This window comes from Poecilia reticulata, chromosome 15, assembly GCF_904066995.2.
Source record: "Poecilia reticulata chromosome 15, P_reticulata-male-v2, whole genome shotgun sequence".
In the NCBI taxonomy this organism is placed as follows: Eukaryota; Metazoa; Chordata; class Actinopteri; order Cyprinodontiformes; family Poeciliidae; genus Poecilia; species Poecilia reticulata.
This window is the reverse complement of record NC_088844.1, coordinates 28,487,212-28,502,472: the sequence shown is the minus strand read 5'-3', so window position 1 is coordinate 28,502,472 and position 15,261 is coordinate 28,487,212. Positions and strand designations below refer to the sequence as shown.

At 38.7% G+C, this 15,261-nt stretch overlaps 1 protein-coding gene across 1 annotated transcript; it reads left to right on the top strand.

The window, feature by feature from the left end:
* Nucleotides 1–2,217: 2,217 nt before the first annotated feature.
* LOC103477142 (lysophosphatidylserine lipase ABHD12) lies at nucleotides 2,218–15,051 on the top strand. The gene is made up of 13 exons (XM_008430058.3): nucleotides 2,218–2,483; nucleotides 6,880–6,995; nucleotides 7,079–7,184; nucleotides 7,281–7,400; nucleotides 9,100–9,130; nucleotides 9,231–9,276; nucleotides 9,512–9,641; nucleotides 10,862–10,899; nucleotides 10,990–11,069; nucleotides 11,161–11,243; nucleotides 11,319–11,397; nucleotides 11,474–11,595; nucleotides 13,132–15,051. Exons 1-13 carry the CDS (start codon nucleotides 2,395–2,397, stop codon nucleotides 13,151–13,153), a joined length of 1,062 nt encoding a protein of 353 aa, XP_008428280.1. The 5' UTR covers nucleotides 2,218–2,394; the 3' UTR covers nucleotides 13,154–15,051.
* Nucleotides 15,052–15,261: the final 210 nt, after the last annotated feature.

Genomic DNA, 15,261 nt, shown 5'->3' with positions numbered 1-15,261 from the left:
TTAAAAACTCAAATCTCACAAAATCTTGTAGGATTTCATACTTAGGCCTGGAGCGGTGGGCAGGATGAAAATAACACAAAATGAGACATGACCTCAATTATTAAAAATATCAGTTTTGCCCCAAAATAACCAGGATTACTATGGGCACAAAACAATGCCCTGATTTTTCAATAAACACATTTAAGATCAAAGTAATATTGAAAAACTTACCATAAAACTGCTCAGAGGAGAATTCAATTCAGAAGCCGGTTGCAAACAAACCAGCAGCAAAATGGCTGTTTGGTTGGGACAAACCACTAGTGTAAAAAGGGGGAGTCGGACTGTACAACTCCTAGTAGAGACTTGTAGATGTTTTTGTGTCAACACATCATGCACAGTCAGTAATAATATTTACAGACACGTAAGAAAATGTACATAAAGGAATCACAACCCAATGTTCTCAACATGTAGTGCGTTATTTGAAACATGATTAACCCCCACTTAGTAATAAAATGTTCTGGCCCAGAGCTCAAGGATGGGGGAAGGGAAGAAGGGATGAGAGGGGGTAAAGAGGGGAAGGCTGGGAGGAGCAGGTGGGTGTGGGGAGCCTTGGGAGGGAGTAGGGGGAGATGAGAAGGTGATGAGGGGTGCAACAAACTGCACAGATTGCACACATTGTCCTGCAACTCTTAGATGTCTCCCTGGTAGAACACACATGGATCCAACAGCTGAATCACCTCCTCTGTTCAGGCAGGTTCTCCAGAGTCCTGCTAACAACCTTATTATTTGACTCAGGTGTGTTGAAGTAGAGACACATCTAAACGTTGCAGGAGACCCTCAAGGCCTGGAGTTGCCCACCCCTGCCCAGTCCCTGACGCAGCTGTCACAGGCTCGATTCCCGGCCTTGGCAACCTTTGCTGCATGTCCTCCCCCTTTCTTGTCAATTAACTATCAAATAAAGGCCACTAGAGCCAAAGAAATCTTTAACAAAATAAAATGTGAAAATTTAAAACCGTTACTTAAAATTAAAATTGTTTCACCCGGAGCCCAAGGAGGAGGGGAGGAGAGAGGAAAGGGGGAGGATATTGAGGGGCAGATGGGTGGGTGGTGGGGGGAAAGGGGTGTGTAGAAGGGTTTAAAAACAGCTTCCGTTGATTGAACATTTAGATCACATTCTTCCCCAGACCTTGTCCTCAAGGCAAACTGACCTGCGTGTTTTCATTTCAGCAAAACCCCATTAATCAGACATCAATTAAAATCATGTGTGTCGAATTAGGGACATGCCTAAAACTTGCAGGGCTTGGAGGAGCAGAGCTGAAACACACTGGACTCACTTTGACTTTACTTGAAGTAATTAAGTTTGATACCACGTTTGTATCCCTCGTCTGACACAATGACTCAAGCTAACCAGGGACAGATTTCCAGGTTAGCCACTGTGGCTCTGTGGGTAGAACAGTTGTCCTGTGATCAGAAGGTTGACGGTTCAATTCCCTCCTGCGAGGATCAAATTGAGTTGGATGATTATAATATATTGAATTAGTTAAACTTAAGTTGGATAAATTCAGTTGGAAACTTATTTGAATTGCTCGTTACCTACAGAAGCAATTCAATTAAGTTGGTTCAACTACTTTCTTTTTAGAGTGTTTTATAGTTGATCCACCGTCATTTGTCGACTTCAACCAAAAATCAACCATTAATCAGACTTTGGCATTTCAGTCATCAGATTTCAACCACAGAACAACGTTGATTCAATGACACAGTTTCAACGGTTTGATTGGATGGTTGTTTTATGGTGGATCCAACGTCATTTGTCGACTTCAACCAAAAATCAACGATTCTAACTATTTTTCAACGTTGATTTAACATCGTGTGCTATCTGGGTCTACATAAAAAACAAATATATAAACAAATATATAAACTTTAAAGGAAATAAAATAGGGTAAAGGAAAAATGTCCATGTATTTGTTGATATTTTAAAACAATATTACTGTAAGAAAGAAAACAAGGTCTGTTATGACGGTGCAAAAAATGTTGTTCCACAACAGAGTAGATGTTCGATGAATGTTTTTTTAAACTTGCTTTTGTGCTTTTGTTTTATTTTTTAAGGTCGTTTAATATGCAATGCCAAATCGATCTACAGCATTTCTTCATTAAAATACATTTGATTCAAACTACTGCTCTATTTCCTTTAACTTTTCAGATTATGTAATTCGTTTAAGGTAGCCACACGAGCATCAGTGGTGTGTCCAGCACATTTACCAGGGGAGCAGCGGTGCCACCTTAAAAACCTGGATCCCTCCCTTCCCCTGGAGTCTAATAAAATCCGCTCTGATAAAATCTGGAGTCGGTCAAAGTGCAATGTCCTGACCAGACTGTTAAAAACCCTCAGCGGGGAAGAATTACTGCAGTTAAACGATGAAAAAGAGAAACGTGAAACGCGGCGATTCGTCCCCCAACAGGAAGGACAGGAAGGCGGCTGGCGGCCGGAGGAAAGAGGGGAGTCGGTGAGTAACTGGAGCCTTTAAAACTGCAACAAAGTTATTTTGTTTGCGTTTTCAGATCAAATGTATCTGTCTGCGGAGTGATAAGAAGCTCTGCAGACGATAAAACATCTTTAAAACGTTATTTCCCCCCTTTTATGTGATAAATTGACTCTAAATTAGCGCATAAATGTGAAATGAATGAGAAACTTCTTCCTCAGAACTGTGCATGTCCAGCGCAACCAAAGTTGGCACCTTTTTGACAAGAGTCCATGTGCTGCATTACGAACACATATGTGAATCTCTGCTACTCTGGAGGAGCAGCAGAGATTCACCGCTCAGGTGGGAGAATCTGTCTGCTATCCATGCACTTCACCAAATCCTGCATTTATAGTTAAAAACAAGTCATAGAAATTCCTATTTGCAGTTTGTCCTCAGCCATGTAAAGCAGGGGTTCCCAAAGTGAGGGTCTGGTCTCCCCAGGGGGTCACGAGACGCCAACTTGAGGGTCAACACATTATTTTCTGAATCATCACAACGTGACCGCGGAGGTTCATGGAGGGTCAAAATAGAAAAAAATAAATGAATAAATGTTACATTACATAATTAAATGTGTTGATTAAATAAAAAAATGTCAATAAATTTGGCATTAAATAATGAAATATACTTTTTAACAATCGAATTGAATAGTAATTAGTAAATAAGTATTAGGAGAATTAAGTTGTAATTTTAGGAGAACTTCCAACATTAAAAATTAGCCACTTTTTGAAAATATTTTTTGTCATTTTTAAATTGCACTAAGACCCTCTGCCTGGCTGTGATTGGTTGGTTTTGACTGTGTATTTCTGCACATGGCTGTAGGGCCACAAGGTTTTTGTTTTCTTCCCCAGATTATTATTATTTGTCTACCTTTTTAGATTTCTATTGTAAAATCATGTATAATTTTTCTTACACAATTATTCATCACTTTATGTTGGTTAATTACATAAATCTCAATAAAATTGTTGCTGTAATGTGACTAAAAGGGCATAAATACTATTGCAAGGTTTTGTAGGGCAGCAAGTAATTCAGAATTTTAGTTTAAACTATTTTCATCCATCCATCCATTTTCTCTACACCCTTGTGCCCAATGGGGTCGGGATAAACTATATTCAATTCAGCCAAAACAAACAAAAAAAAAACGTTTTGTAATAAATTAAATTAGCAGTAGCAGCAGTAGTTTTTCTTAATATTCCGAGTTTGTTGTTGTTAATCCCATTGGGCTCATTAAATTCTTTTAGCAAACAGGAAGTTGTGTTTGAATCAGCACAATAAAATGTTCTTAATGAAGAAATTGGAGGTTTGGCTTGTAATGATAAATATTGCTGCAAAAGCATGGCATTGTTTTCATTCCTGCTGGATAATGAGTATTTGGAGGCACTGAGGTCCTTCTCTCACACACACACACACACTCACACACACACACTGCTTTACTACGACATGATGCATTATCCTGCCCTTTGTATCCGAGTTCTTTATCTTAACTCTGAACTAATTCCTCCTCTAACCTTTAGCCACAGCTACAATCCAGGTCAGAAGTTTATATCTTCAAATCACTGGCGTGAATGTCGTTTTAATTTTAATGATTTATTTTTCTGTGGTCGGATGAAATGGCACATCTTCAGTGTTTGAGTTTATTAGGTTGGTGCCGTGCCAGAGGCTAAATGTTAGCTTGATTCAGCCGCTTTGGATCCAGTTTGGATGTGCTGTAGATCATCATCTTCTTCAAATCTGCGTTATAGTTTCACTTTATTTAGAATTCATAGTTTATCTTTCTTATCCATTTAAAAGACGGTTTGTTGCCATTTCTTTTTACGTTGTTTTCTTTATTTATTTAACACTGGATGCTGACTCCTAATTGCACTAAGCAAATGAAAGATGTTGTTACGACATGTTTGTGAGGCTACTGGTGTATTTAATGTGCTGTGCTGGTGCAGAGTCACCAAATAAATTTGTAATTCAGTAAATTTATGTCTGTGTTTAACAAAAGAAACATTTTAAGTCAATTCAGCATTGTTTTTTTATAACGGATCGGTGGACTGAAACCTCACATATCTGTATCAGTATTAGAAGTGAATAAAGTAAATTGGTGCATCCATATTTTTGTCCAGTTTAAATGAACCAAAAGTGTCTTTGTGCGTGAGTGTCTGGCACTTCAGCTTGTTACACAACGCATTTTAGCAAAACAAGTCAATTCAATCCAACACGTTGCTATTGATCCTAGTTCTTAAACAATTGTTCTGTTTATTATTCGAATGAGTTTAAAACATTTCTACATAAGGAAACAGTGCCTGAGTGTCTTTGCAGTCGGTTCATGTGATGAATTCGCCTTTAGTCACTCAGCCTGAAAGTCTCTTCAGAAAAACTCCAGGGACGTTAAATGAGGACAATTTTTCACCCAAACCTATTGCACTGTTTTATGTTTATTACAAATCTCCGACGGAGCTTTTGGACATATTTAACAAAGATATAGATATTAATAATGAAGCCTGGAGTTAACTCATGGCAGCCTATTGGATTTTGGAATGAATGGCCGCCGGTGTGTTTCCCTTGAGGGCAGTAAAGAGATCGTTCTTCAGCTAACAGGGCTCTGCTGGCTGATTAGTGCGTTAATGGAGGGATTGAAGGGACGTATTGTCCATTAATTGGCTGTAGTCTGGAGCCTCTGGGGAGTCGGGACTCGCTTCATTCACTGCCGCTCGACTCTTCTGATCGCTGCAACGGGTGTGTAGCAGCTGAGTCTGCATCCGGACACACGTCAGAGTCCCTCCTCAGAAAGATGCTACAGGTGGCAGCGTTGGTGGGGTAACGTCTCTGGACTATGTTTCCAGTTTTCTTTGACTATTTTTCAAGATACAACTGGCAGAGAGCAGCTGTCTTTAATGACTTTCTAGTTAGTAATCAATGGGTGGTGATGTGCTGTGTGTTGCTCTCAGGCTGCTTCAGGGGACGGCGAGCAGCAGTTTGCTGATCTGGAGCAAACAGGTGTGTGTTAATACGATACAACCAGTTATCAGCAGTGACCTTAGACAAGCAGCTGCTGCCTCCAGAATTTATTTATTTCAAACTCAAAGTCCACAAAGTAAATGGATTTTAAAAACCAACCAGGTGTTTGTAAATTAACCTGAAGACTTGACGTCCTTTCAGATTTTAACTTTGTGTTCTCCGGTCTGATCATGCGCTCGGCCCTGTCTGTGTTTAACCCCGTCTCTCTCTCACCAGGAGTTTCCAAGGTTTGGGTGAGCTAGTCCTCCTTCAAAAACATTTGGGGCTTCGCAAACAGCTCTGTGGCACTGGAGCATCTTCTGATCCAATCCATGAAATCAACAACTTTGAATATTCCTGGTCATAATTTCTTCTTCTTCTTCTTCTTTTAGTTTTTTCCTTTGTTTGGTCCAGACTCTCCCTCTCTTTTCAGGTACTAAAAATCTCTAAATTTTATCTTCGGCTCAGTTTTGGTGAAGTTCACTAAATGTCCACAGTTACTTTATCTGGTTCATTTCTTTCCTCATGTTGCACCCCACCTGAAGACCTCTGGCGCCCCCTAATGGAGGCACCCTCCACACTTTGGAAAGCAGTGAAGTAGATAAAGCTATTGGCTGAGCTTTTATGGCTCTTTCCCTGTAGCCTTTATAACCAGCAAGTGGTTATCTAATGTTGCTACGTCCAGGAGGAGTGAAAGCCGAAGGTCAATGACTCGATTCGCTCTGCTGGAGTTTCCTTATGTAGAAATGTTTTAAGCTCATTTGAATAATAAACAGAACAATTGTTTAAGAACTAGGATCAATAGCAACGTGTTGGATTGAATTGACTTGTTTTGCTAAGTTGCGTTGTGTAACAAGCTGAAGTGAGTGGAACTGAATGAGACGAAACATTTTAAGTTTCGCTAAAATGCACAGAAACTAAAGCACATCCTCACAAACACCTCATACCAACTGTTAAGTACGGTGGTGGAGGGGTGATGATTTGGGACACAAATGACACAAAGTCCTCTGTCACAGAGCGTTCTCTGTGTGAACGTGAAACGCTTCACATACTGGATGAGTATATTTCAAATGGATGATAATCGTTTTCCCACTTCAATATTTGGTCAAATAAAAATTTAACAAATGTAATTAGCAGAAAAATGATCCCCAAAAACAGCAGAGATCTACAAAAACTTTGTGACAAAGGCTCCAGTTTGGTTCTTTGGTGTCAACCAGCCTCATTTTTATATTTACAGAGACTTCAGTATCGATTTTATCTGGCCCAGACTGAAACCAGATTAAAATGCTATAAATCCCAGGAGAGCTATGTTAAAACATATTTTTGTTCATTAACAAACTGAAGAAGCAGATAAATATGAGATTAATAAAGTTATCCGTCTCCATTCTGGTCGCAGGTCCCCCTGGTGGTTAAAACGGGGATTACTGGCTGCTGTTGCTGTCTGCATCCTGGTGCCTGTGGCATATAAAATAACTCCTACATTGATTCAGGACATTATTCACACCTACCGACGTGAGTAAGGATCCTGTCTGCACTATCGAGTATCTTAAATCTTCCCGCTCCAGAACAACGGGCCCCCTCCTCTCTGTGTGCAGTCAGCGTGCCGTTCTTTGAGGATCTGAGCCGGCCTGCTGACTTCGCCCTCAATCACACCATCAACATGTACTTAACGTCAGAGGAGGGCATTTCCCTGGGCGTATGGTGAGCAGATGCCGGGTTGTTGATTTTTCTTTCGGACTAAAAACTTGCAGCTCTGGGGAAAATGAGAGTTTGCTGATGAAGGTGTGTTTTTTCCAGGCATACAGTTCCTGAAAGTCGGTGGAAAGAAGCTCAGGGGAAAGACCTGCTGTGGTACCAGAACACGTTAAATGATGGGAATCCGGTTTTTATATATCTGCACGGAAACACGGGATCAAGGTGGATAATTTATACATGTACATGTGATTCATAATGTTTTATTATCTTAATGCATCTTGGTAATTCAAGCTGAAATGTGAAACTGATCATTCACACTAGAGATGCATGATAAATGGGTATTTGTAATGTTTTTCTTAGTGTCATAAGTTTTTTATTGAAAAAACATATTTGTAAAATGTTTCTTTTGCCTGATTTTTATTTTTTCTTACATAAATTATTGTCATTTCTGTCCCTAAAATATCCAAACTTCCACTTTATATTTTTATATTTTGGTCCATACGATGTAATTTTTAAATATTAAATGATTAATAATTTGATCAGTTACTCAGAACTTGAGCAGACTTTTTACCAAATACTTTTTTATTCTTACTTGATTTATTTCTTAAATGGCTACTTTTTACTTTTACTTGAGTAAAAATACATTGAAGTGATGCTAATTTTACTCCAGTTCAGTTTTTGGTCATGTGACAGTGATAGTGATGCAGCGCGGGATTGTGGGTAGTTTAACTGAAGCAGAGAAGCAGCTGTTAAATGTTGGCTATTTGCCATCACATAACATAAATATTAATTAATATTGGATGTCGATATCGACCCAAATCTTCATATCGTCCCTAATTTAGAGCCGTTCAACACAGAGACCTGTGTACAGCTAAATTTCTCCCTTTTCACTTCTATTATAATGTATTGCGGTGAACAAAAGAGTTCAGTTTCTCTCAATGTTATTAAGTAATAATGACATTATATATTTGTAAAACAATAAACATCATAATTTTACAGGAGTTCATGTTGAAAACAGAAATTTGTGGCATTGCAATCCTCCATAGATTCTCTGTGGGGTTCAATCAGGCACAGCAACACCATCGATCATTGATTTGGCTTTTACTACCTTTGGCAAGTGCTGCTGGGACATAAAACCAGCCTCTGCATAAAGCCCGTCAGCATGAATTTCTCTAAATGTTCCTGTTGGATGCCTGCGCTCACTGGGACTCGATTAAACACAGAGGGGCTAGCATTTAGCTCTGCAGTCTCTGCTTCAAGAACGACTCAGCACAGGGAACGTATCAGCTGTAGCTCATGTATTTGATGCTTATCCCTGTAACTTACACACGGTTTTTTTTAACCACAGGTTTTCCTTCCACTAAACTTTTCATTATTGTGCTTGAAAACAGCGCTCCGGTTAAGCTGTCAACTGCCCCCAAATATTCAAGAAAACCTTGTAGATTCATGTAAACCATCTACATGACAAATGAAAGTCAATTATTAAAATAAGTTTTTTTTAAACACATCTTTATCAGTTTTTACCAGTATGCAGTAAAATGATTTAAACAAAAGCAAATACTAGATTTTAATTGAATACAATTAACTCAGATCTTTCACCTGCAACCCAATGAGGAAAGAATAAAGCAAAAAATCCCACATAACAGATTTAAAACAGTTTAGCGTCACATACATAGTAATCAACAGATAGAAACATTTAATCTCTAAGATACAGAAGTTTCTTCAATTCGTGAATTATTTAAAAATGCAAGATAAGGGTTAGAAATCTCTTTAAATTTAGCTGATTTTTACTTTCCAATGTTCTATTAATGCACCTCTTTATAGTAACTAGCATGTGAAGAGAGAAAAATACCTGCACTGCCACACGTATTTGCTGCTGGTTTTATTTTTTATTAATTTGTTTGCTAATTAATTTCCACAGGGCAGCTCCACACCGAGTTGGAGTGGCAAAAGTGAGTAATCATCGACACTAATGAATTAATATCTTAGCTGGAGACATGACAGTGTGGTTTATGACTGTCGATAATAATAATTTACACTGTGTGTCGACAGTTACTGAGTGCGCTGGGTTACCATGTGGTGGTGCCTGACTACAGAGGTAGGAGCTTTTTACGGATTCACGTCTCTGAAGCCATATGATCCCTGTAGACCAGTGTGGCTGTTCTTGACGAGTTGTTTGCTGTGAAGCAGTCAAAAAGACAGCAGTTCAACCTCTGGTCAGTGGAGGGAGCAGGTCTCCCTCTGAATTACAGTACCGCCATCTAGTGGCGGGGAAACGCAGCGTCTCTGTGGTTGTGTGGGTGAGCAGGAGCTGATGTGAAAACCCTCGGCAGGTTTTGGAGATTCCACTGGAGAGCCGACTGAATCCGGCCTGACTACAGACGCCGTGCACGTGTACAACTGGGTCAAAGCACGCAGCGGGGACAGCCTGGTGGTCATCTGGGGACACTCTCTTGGCACCGGGTCAGCTAAAAAACACACTGGCACTTATACAAACTACTAGCATTTTTATATCCACCATTTTGAACACTCAGGATTACCAAAATTATTTATATTTGTAAAGTGGCAACATTTTAAAACAGGGGTGTCCAGATTGTGGTTCATGGGCCATTTGTGGCCCCTGAAGTTATATTGTTCCTGACCACAAGTCAATCTGGCCAACAATATAGGAAACAACTGATGACACAAAAAATTGTAAATTATCTGTTTTTCTTTTATTAAAGCAACAGTACAAAGCCTTTTTATTGTTTTGTATATTTAACAATATACAGATTAATTTTTTAAAATGGCTTATTGTTGAACAGGTAAAGGTAAAAAAACAACAACAAAACAAACAATTTTTTATACATTAGCAATTTAAATTTCCCAGTTTTGGCTCCTGGGCAAAAAAGTTTGAACACCACCGTCTTAATGGATTTTCTTTCCATTTCAAAAGTTTTGACACATTTTGTATTTGGTATATTTTCTGTTTAAACTTTTAGCTTCTGACCTCAGTTTTCTGGGATTTCAGCCCATTCCTCAGAAACTGAGACAGATTTGTGGTTTGCAGGCTGCCTTGGATTATGATGGTCACTCCAAAACATTTTACTTTTTTTGTTCTTGACCTACTTAATGTTGGATCACAGACCCATTCGATAAATTAGAATATTATTGAAAAGCAGATTCATGCTGCACCAGTTTGTGACCTCCATAACCTTCAACACATCGTCAGTTCCCAGACACATTAAACAGCGTCCAGGTCTGAGATTATGCTCTAATGGGAATCTCTTTTTGATTGATTTGGTTATTTCTATGCGTAAAGCTGAAAATGTCTTCACATCTGCACCAGTTGGTCAGGTCTGTGAATTATGATCTGTCAAAATGACTGATGGTCTTCAGATTTTTTTATCAGCGTTAAAAAACAAAAGCCAAAGACGTAAAATATTCATTTAAGGTGAAGCAGTATGGTTTCGTTTCCAAGCTGTTAACACAGTTGATCGTAGGACCTTCAGACAGCTAGAAATGGGACCCACAGGTAAACCAGGTTTGTCTTGGCTGTTTTGTCTGATTTAAAGCCAGACATTGAGAGAAAAACGTTCATATGTGTCATGTTTCTAACCATGTGTGGAATATATGATTTCAGTTGTACCACATACCAGATAAAGCTTTAAGCTTGACTAAAATTTGCCTGTGTTTCTGTGTAGGGTGTCCTCTAACACTGCAGTCAAACTGCTGGAGGAAGGTAAGTTTTACAACCTCTGATCTCCAGCAAACGCAGAATCTGAGGGCATGATGCTACAGTCTGACTGCTAATTTCTTCTTTCCTATTTAGGCGTTGTTTTCGATGGTGTGATCCTGGAGGGGGCATTCAATACTGATAAGCAGCATATACCACATAATATGTTCATCTGGGTACGCTACGCTAACCAAGCATTTTTTCACATTTGGTGCATGTGCTGTTTTGTTGCTAACAACTTTGCAATGTTTATTTCTGTGTTTAAAGTATTACTGGAAAATTCCAGGCATTAAGCATTTGTTCAGTTTCCTGTGGGGAAAAGCAATGCCCGTCTTTCCCACAGAACACAAGTGAGTTAATTAATATTGGCAAATATCACAAGAAGAGGATTTTCTGTTAATAATGGTCTTAATTATATTCCACAGTTTGAAGAAAATGAAAAGTCCGATATTGTTCCTTCATTCTGAGGACGATCACTTGGTTCCCATTGAGATTGCTCGTCAGGTACTGCTTTTTATGACTCTAACATGAAGCAATATTTGCAGTAACGACTATAATGGAGTTGTTTTGTTGTTTTCAGACCTATGAAGTTGCTGCAAAGGCCCAAAGTAAAGACAGAGTCAAGCTTGTGACATTTGACGGTTCTCTGGGGTATCTACACAACGGCTTATATCGGGATCCAAAGCTGCCTGGAGTCTTAAAGTGAGAAAACATTTGTCAGACACTGCTTAGTGTGAATACTTTATTTTAAACAGAAAGCACTCTTTAAGTTCCTGGTTTCATAATAGGGCGAAATAAAATGGTCAGATTCTGACCAGGTTCTAATTTCACATTTGTACTAGAGCTCACTAGAGTCCCACTCTGTCATTGTCTTACATACAAATGAAGCCAGAATAGAAATTGCTATGTGCAAAAACTAAGTATACCCCATGTTCTTGCAATTTGTAGAATTATCTTTAGGAGCAACAACATGAAACAGTTCAGGCTGAGAGCTGGGCTTTGACTGAGCCACTGAAACACATTCTTTCTTCCCGTTTTATTCAATGTGTTGCAGATTTGCTGCTGATTGTTAGGATCATTGTCAGTTGATGACCTCATGTTGGCCAAGCATGGAGTACCCTATATCTCTGCTAGCTATGCACATCTAGAGACTAAAGATGTTATTCGTTCTTCTTTGAATTTGCCTTCATCTGTCATCACAATGTCTGTATTTCGGCACTCATTTCAAGTCCCTAGCAGGTTTTGTACTAGGATTGTCCTGTACTTAGCTCCATCCATCTTCCCATCAACTTTGACCAGCTTCCCTGTCTCTTGAAGAAAATTCTCCCAACAGAATGATGCTGCTACCACCATGTTTCACTGTGAACTTGGTGTTGAGGATGTGCAGTGGTCGTCAAACATAAAGTTTAGAATGTTGTTAATTTTTTATTTTGTCTGTGCAGAATATGTTTGCTGTTGCTCCTACATAGCTTGGTGCAAATTGCAAACAGGATTTCTTATAGTTTTAGTTCAACTATGGCATTCCTCTTGTCACTCTTCCCTGAAGGCCAGATTTGTGGCTTACCCAACAAATAGCTGTCATGTTGACAGATTCTCATCAGCTACTTTAGAGTTACAATTACCTCTTGACTGCTTTTCTGACCAATGCTTCCCGGACGAGCCCCCAATTGTTGCCATACTACAAAAGCAAAGAGCAGCCAATTATTCTAAAATCCTGGACGAGCCCCCAGTTTGTATGACCAGGCCATATAATCAGTGTTGCAAAGGGACCATAAATGCCAAACCAGCCACGAGGATCATAATAGGTCATTTTTTCCAGTTTCAGTTTTGGAAAACATTGGTAGGCCTGGAGTTCATCCATCCTCTCTCCATGTTTAGATAATGGATTGAACAGAGCTCTGAGACATGTTCAAACCTTGAGATATTGCTTTAGAACCTAACCCTGTTTTAAAAGTCTCTACAACTTCCTCCCTGACCTGCCTGCTGAATTCATTGGTCTTCATGATGCTGTTCTGTAATTTTCTCTAACAAAGCTCTGTTTGCACACAGAGTAAATTGCACACATTCATTATGTCTTTTTAAACGCTTGTGGTTTTATGTAATTTTAGATCCATTTAATGACCGGAAAGGTTATGTGCTCTTATTATAAACCTAGAAAGAGTGTACTGCATTTTAAAATTGATCTGACGTTCCATTTCCATAATATGAACAATGTTTTCTTTCATGTCCACTCTACAGGGAGTTTGTGAAGTCGTTGTAGCATCGAAACAGCACTGGGACCTTGGACAAAGAGTAACCTGAATGCAGCATGAACATAAAGTATTTTTAAGGTGTCCTCCTCTGATGTGTATAAGAACTTCTGAGATCAATGAAATACAAGCCAAAACAGCAAGGAGCCCTAGAAATTACGCCAGAACAATTAAAGTGATTTCCTTATCAATTGCTTGCATTTTGGACCCATCCTTTAGCTACTTTGCTGAACCTTTTAAACATAAATGGGAGAAAATGTAGCCTAAATGATAACTCCTTCAATGTATATGTTTTTTGTGAGGCTATTGCACACCAGTTAACCAATGGAGAATTTAGATCACCCAGAAAATCTTGAGAAAAACTCAAATGGCTGAATTTCCACTTTAAGATGAAAATATTAAAAATATATCCAAGAAACCCAGAGACATATTTGGTGTACCATTTTATTTTTTGTATATTTGTTCACATACATAAAAATAGTTGTGTATGATTTTTTTATTAATTTTATTTTGTGTATCTTTGATGGCATTTTCTGAATTTCCCATGAAAATTTGATAATTTGATATGTGAACACACTGACCATCACCACAAGGGGGCAGTATTACATTACACTTTGATATAATGCAAATGCTGACGTCAACAATCATCTCTTCTAACCAGGTGCCAAAGGTTAGGTTTTTCAATTTACTAGTTTAGAAAAACAAATACTAAATGTTGTTTCAGACATTCATGTGTTTTTATGAGAACATTTCTTTAAAGCAATATATTAAGGAACAGCAAACTATTATTTTGTGGGGAGAGTTTGGTGTGACTCATCTATTTCACCATCCTCTTTCTGACATCTAACCATCAGCAGTAAAGGCCCGGCCCAGTTTCCATCAAGAAAGCAAAGACCTCCAACATCATCCAGGTAAAACCTGGCCTGCAGCCCTCAGGCCTCCTGGATCCCCTGTATTTACATTAAACTGATACCAGGCCAGAAACCTGGGAGTAGTGATGGACTCTGACCTGAACCTTCAGAGCCACATTAAGACAGTCACAAAGTCGGCCTTCTATCACCTGAAGAACATCTACAGGATTAGAGGACTGATGTCTCAGCGCGATCTAGAGAAACTCATCCATGTGTTTATCTTTAGCCGCATTGATTACTGCAACAGCGTCTTCACAGGTCTGACTAATAAATCAATCAAACAGCTGCAGCTGATCCAGAAGCTGCTGTTGCTGTTCTGACTAAAACCAGGAAGATGGAGACGTAACACCAGGTGTAAAGTCCCTACACTGGCTCCCTGTAGCTCAGAGAATAGACTTTAAAATACTGATGTTAGTTTATAAATCACTGAACGGTTTAGCACCACAATACCTTAAAGATCTGTTATTGCTGTACCAACCGTCTAGACCCCTCAGGTTCTGGTTCTGGTTCTGCTCTGCATCCAGAACCAGAACCAAACAAGGAGAAGCAGCATTCAGTTTCTATAAACCACAAATTTGGAACAAACTTCCAGAAAACTGTAAAACAGCTGAAACACTGAGTGCCTTTAAAAATCAACTTAAAACCCACCTGGTTAGATTTGCTTATGGCTAAATTAGGGTTAGAGTGCAGATTTTGATGTCTTTGATGTTTTCAATGTTTTTATCTTTACTTTTTATTTCCTTATTCTCACTGTTTATGTTTTAATGAAGGTTTTAAGGTGTGAGTACCCTTGTAAGATGGCGTTCTAACTAAAACTCTGAGGTTTTAATGTTTTTATCTTTTTTTAAAAATTTGTTTTAATCTTTTTCAAAATCCTTTTCTCTTTCTCACTGTTTATTCCTGTTTTTATTTTAATTATGTAAAGCACTTTGAAATGCCTTGCCGCTTAAATGTGCTATACAAATGAAATTTGATTGATTGATTGATTGATTAATCTCTGCAGAAAGAGTCACACCTGTAGTTTTACCTGAAAAAATAAAGAATACTGTATGCTTCCACAAGTGAGTTTGTTCTGTTGATGTCAAGGTCAGCTGATTAATCATGTGCAGATCTTAAAGTTACCTAAACCTACATAATATTTAATCAATTAGTGAGAATCAGCCCACAAAACCAGGTCCCATTGTTTCCTCTTTACTGAAGAGGAAACA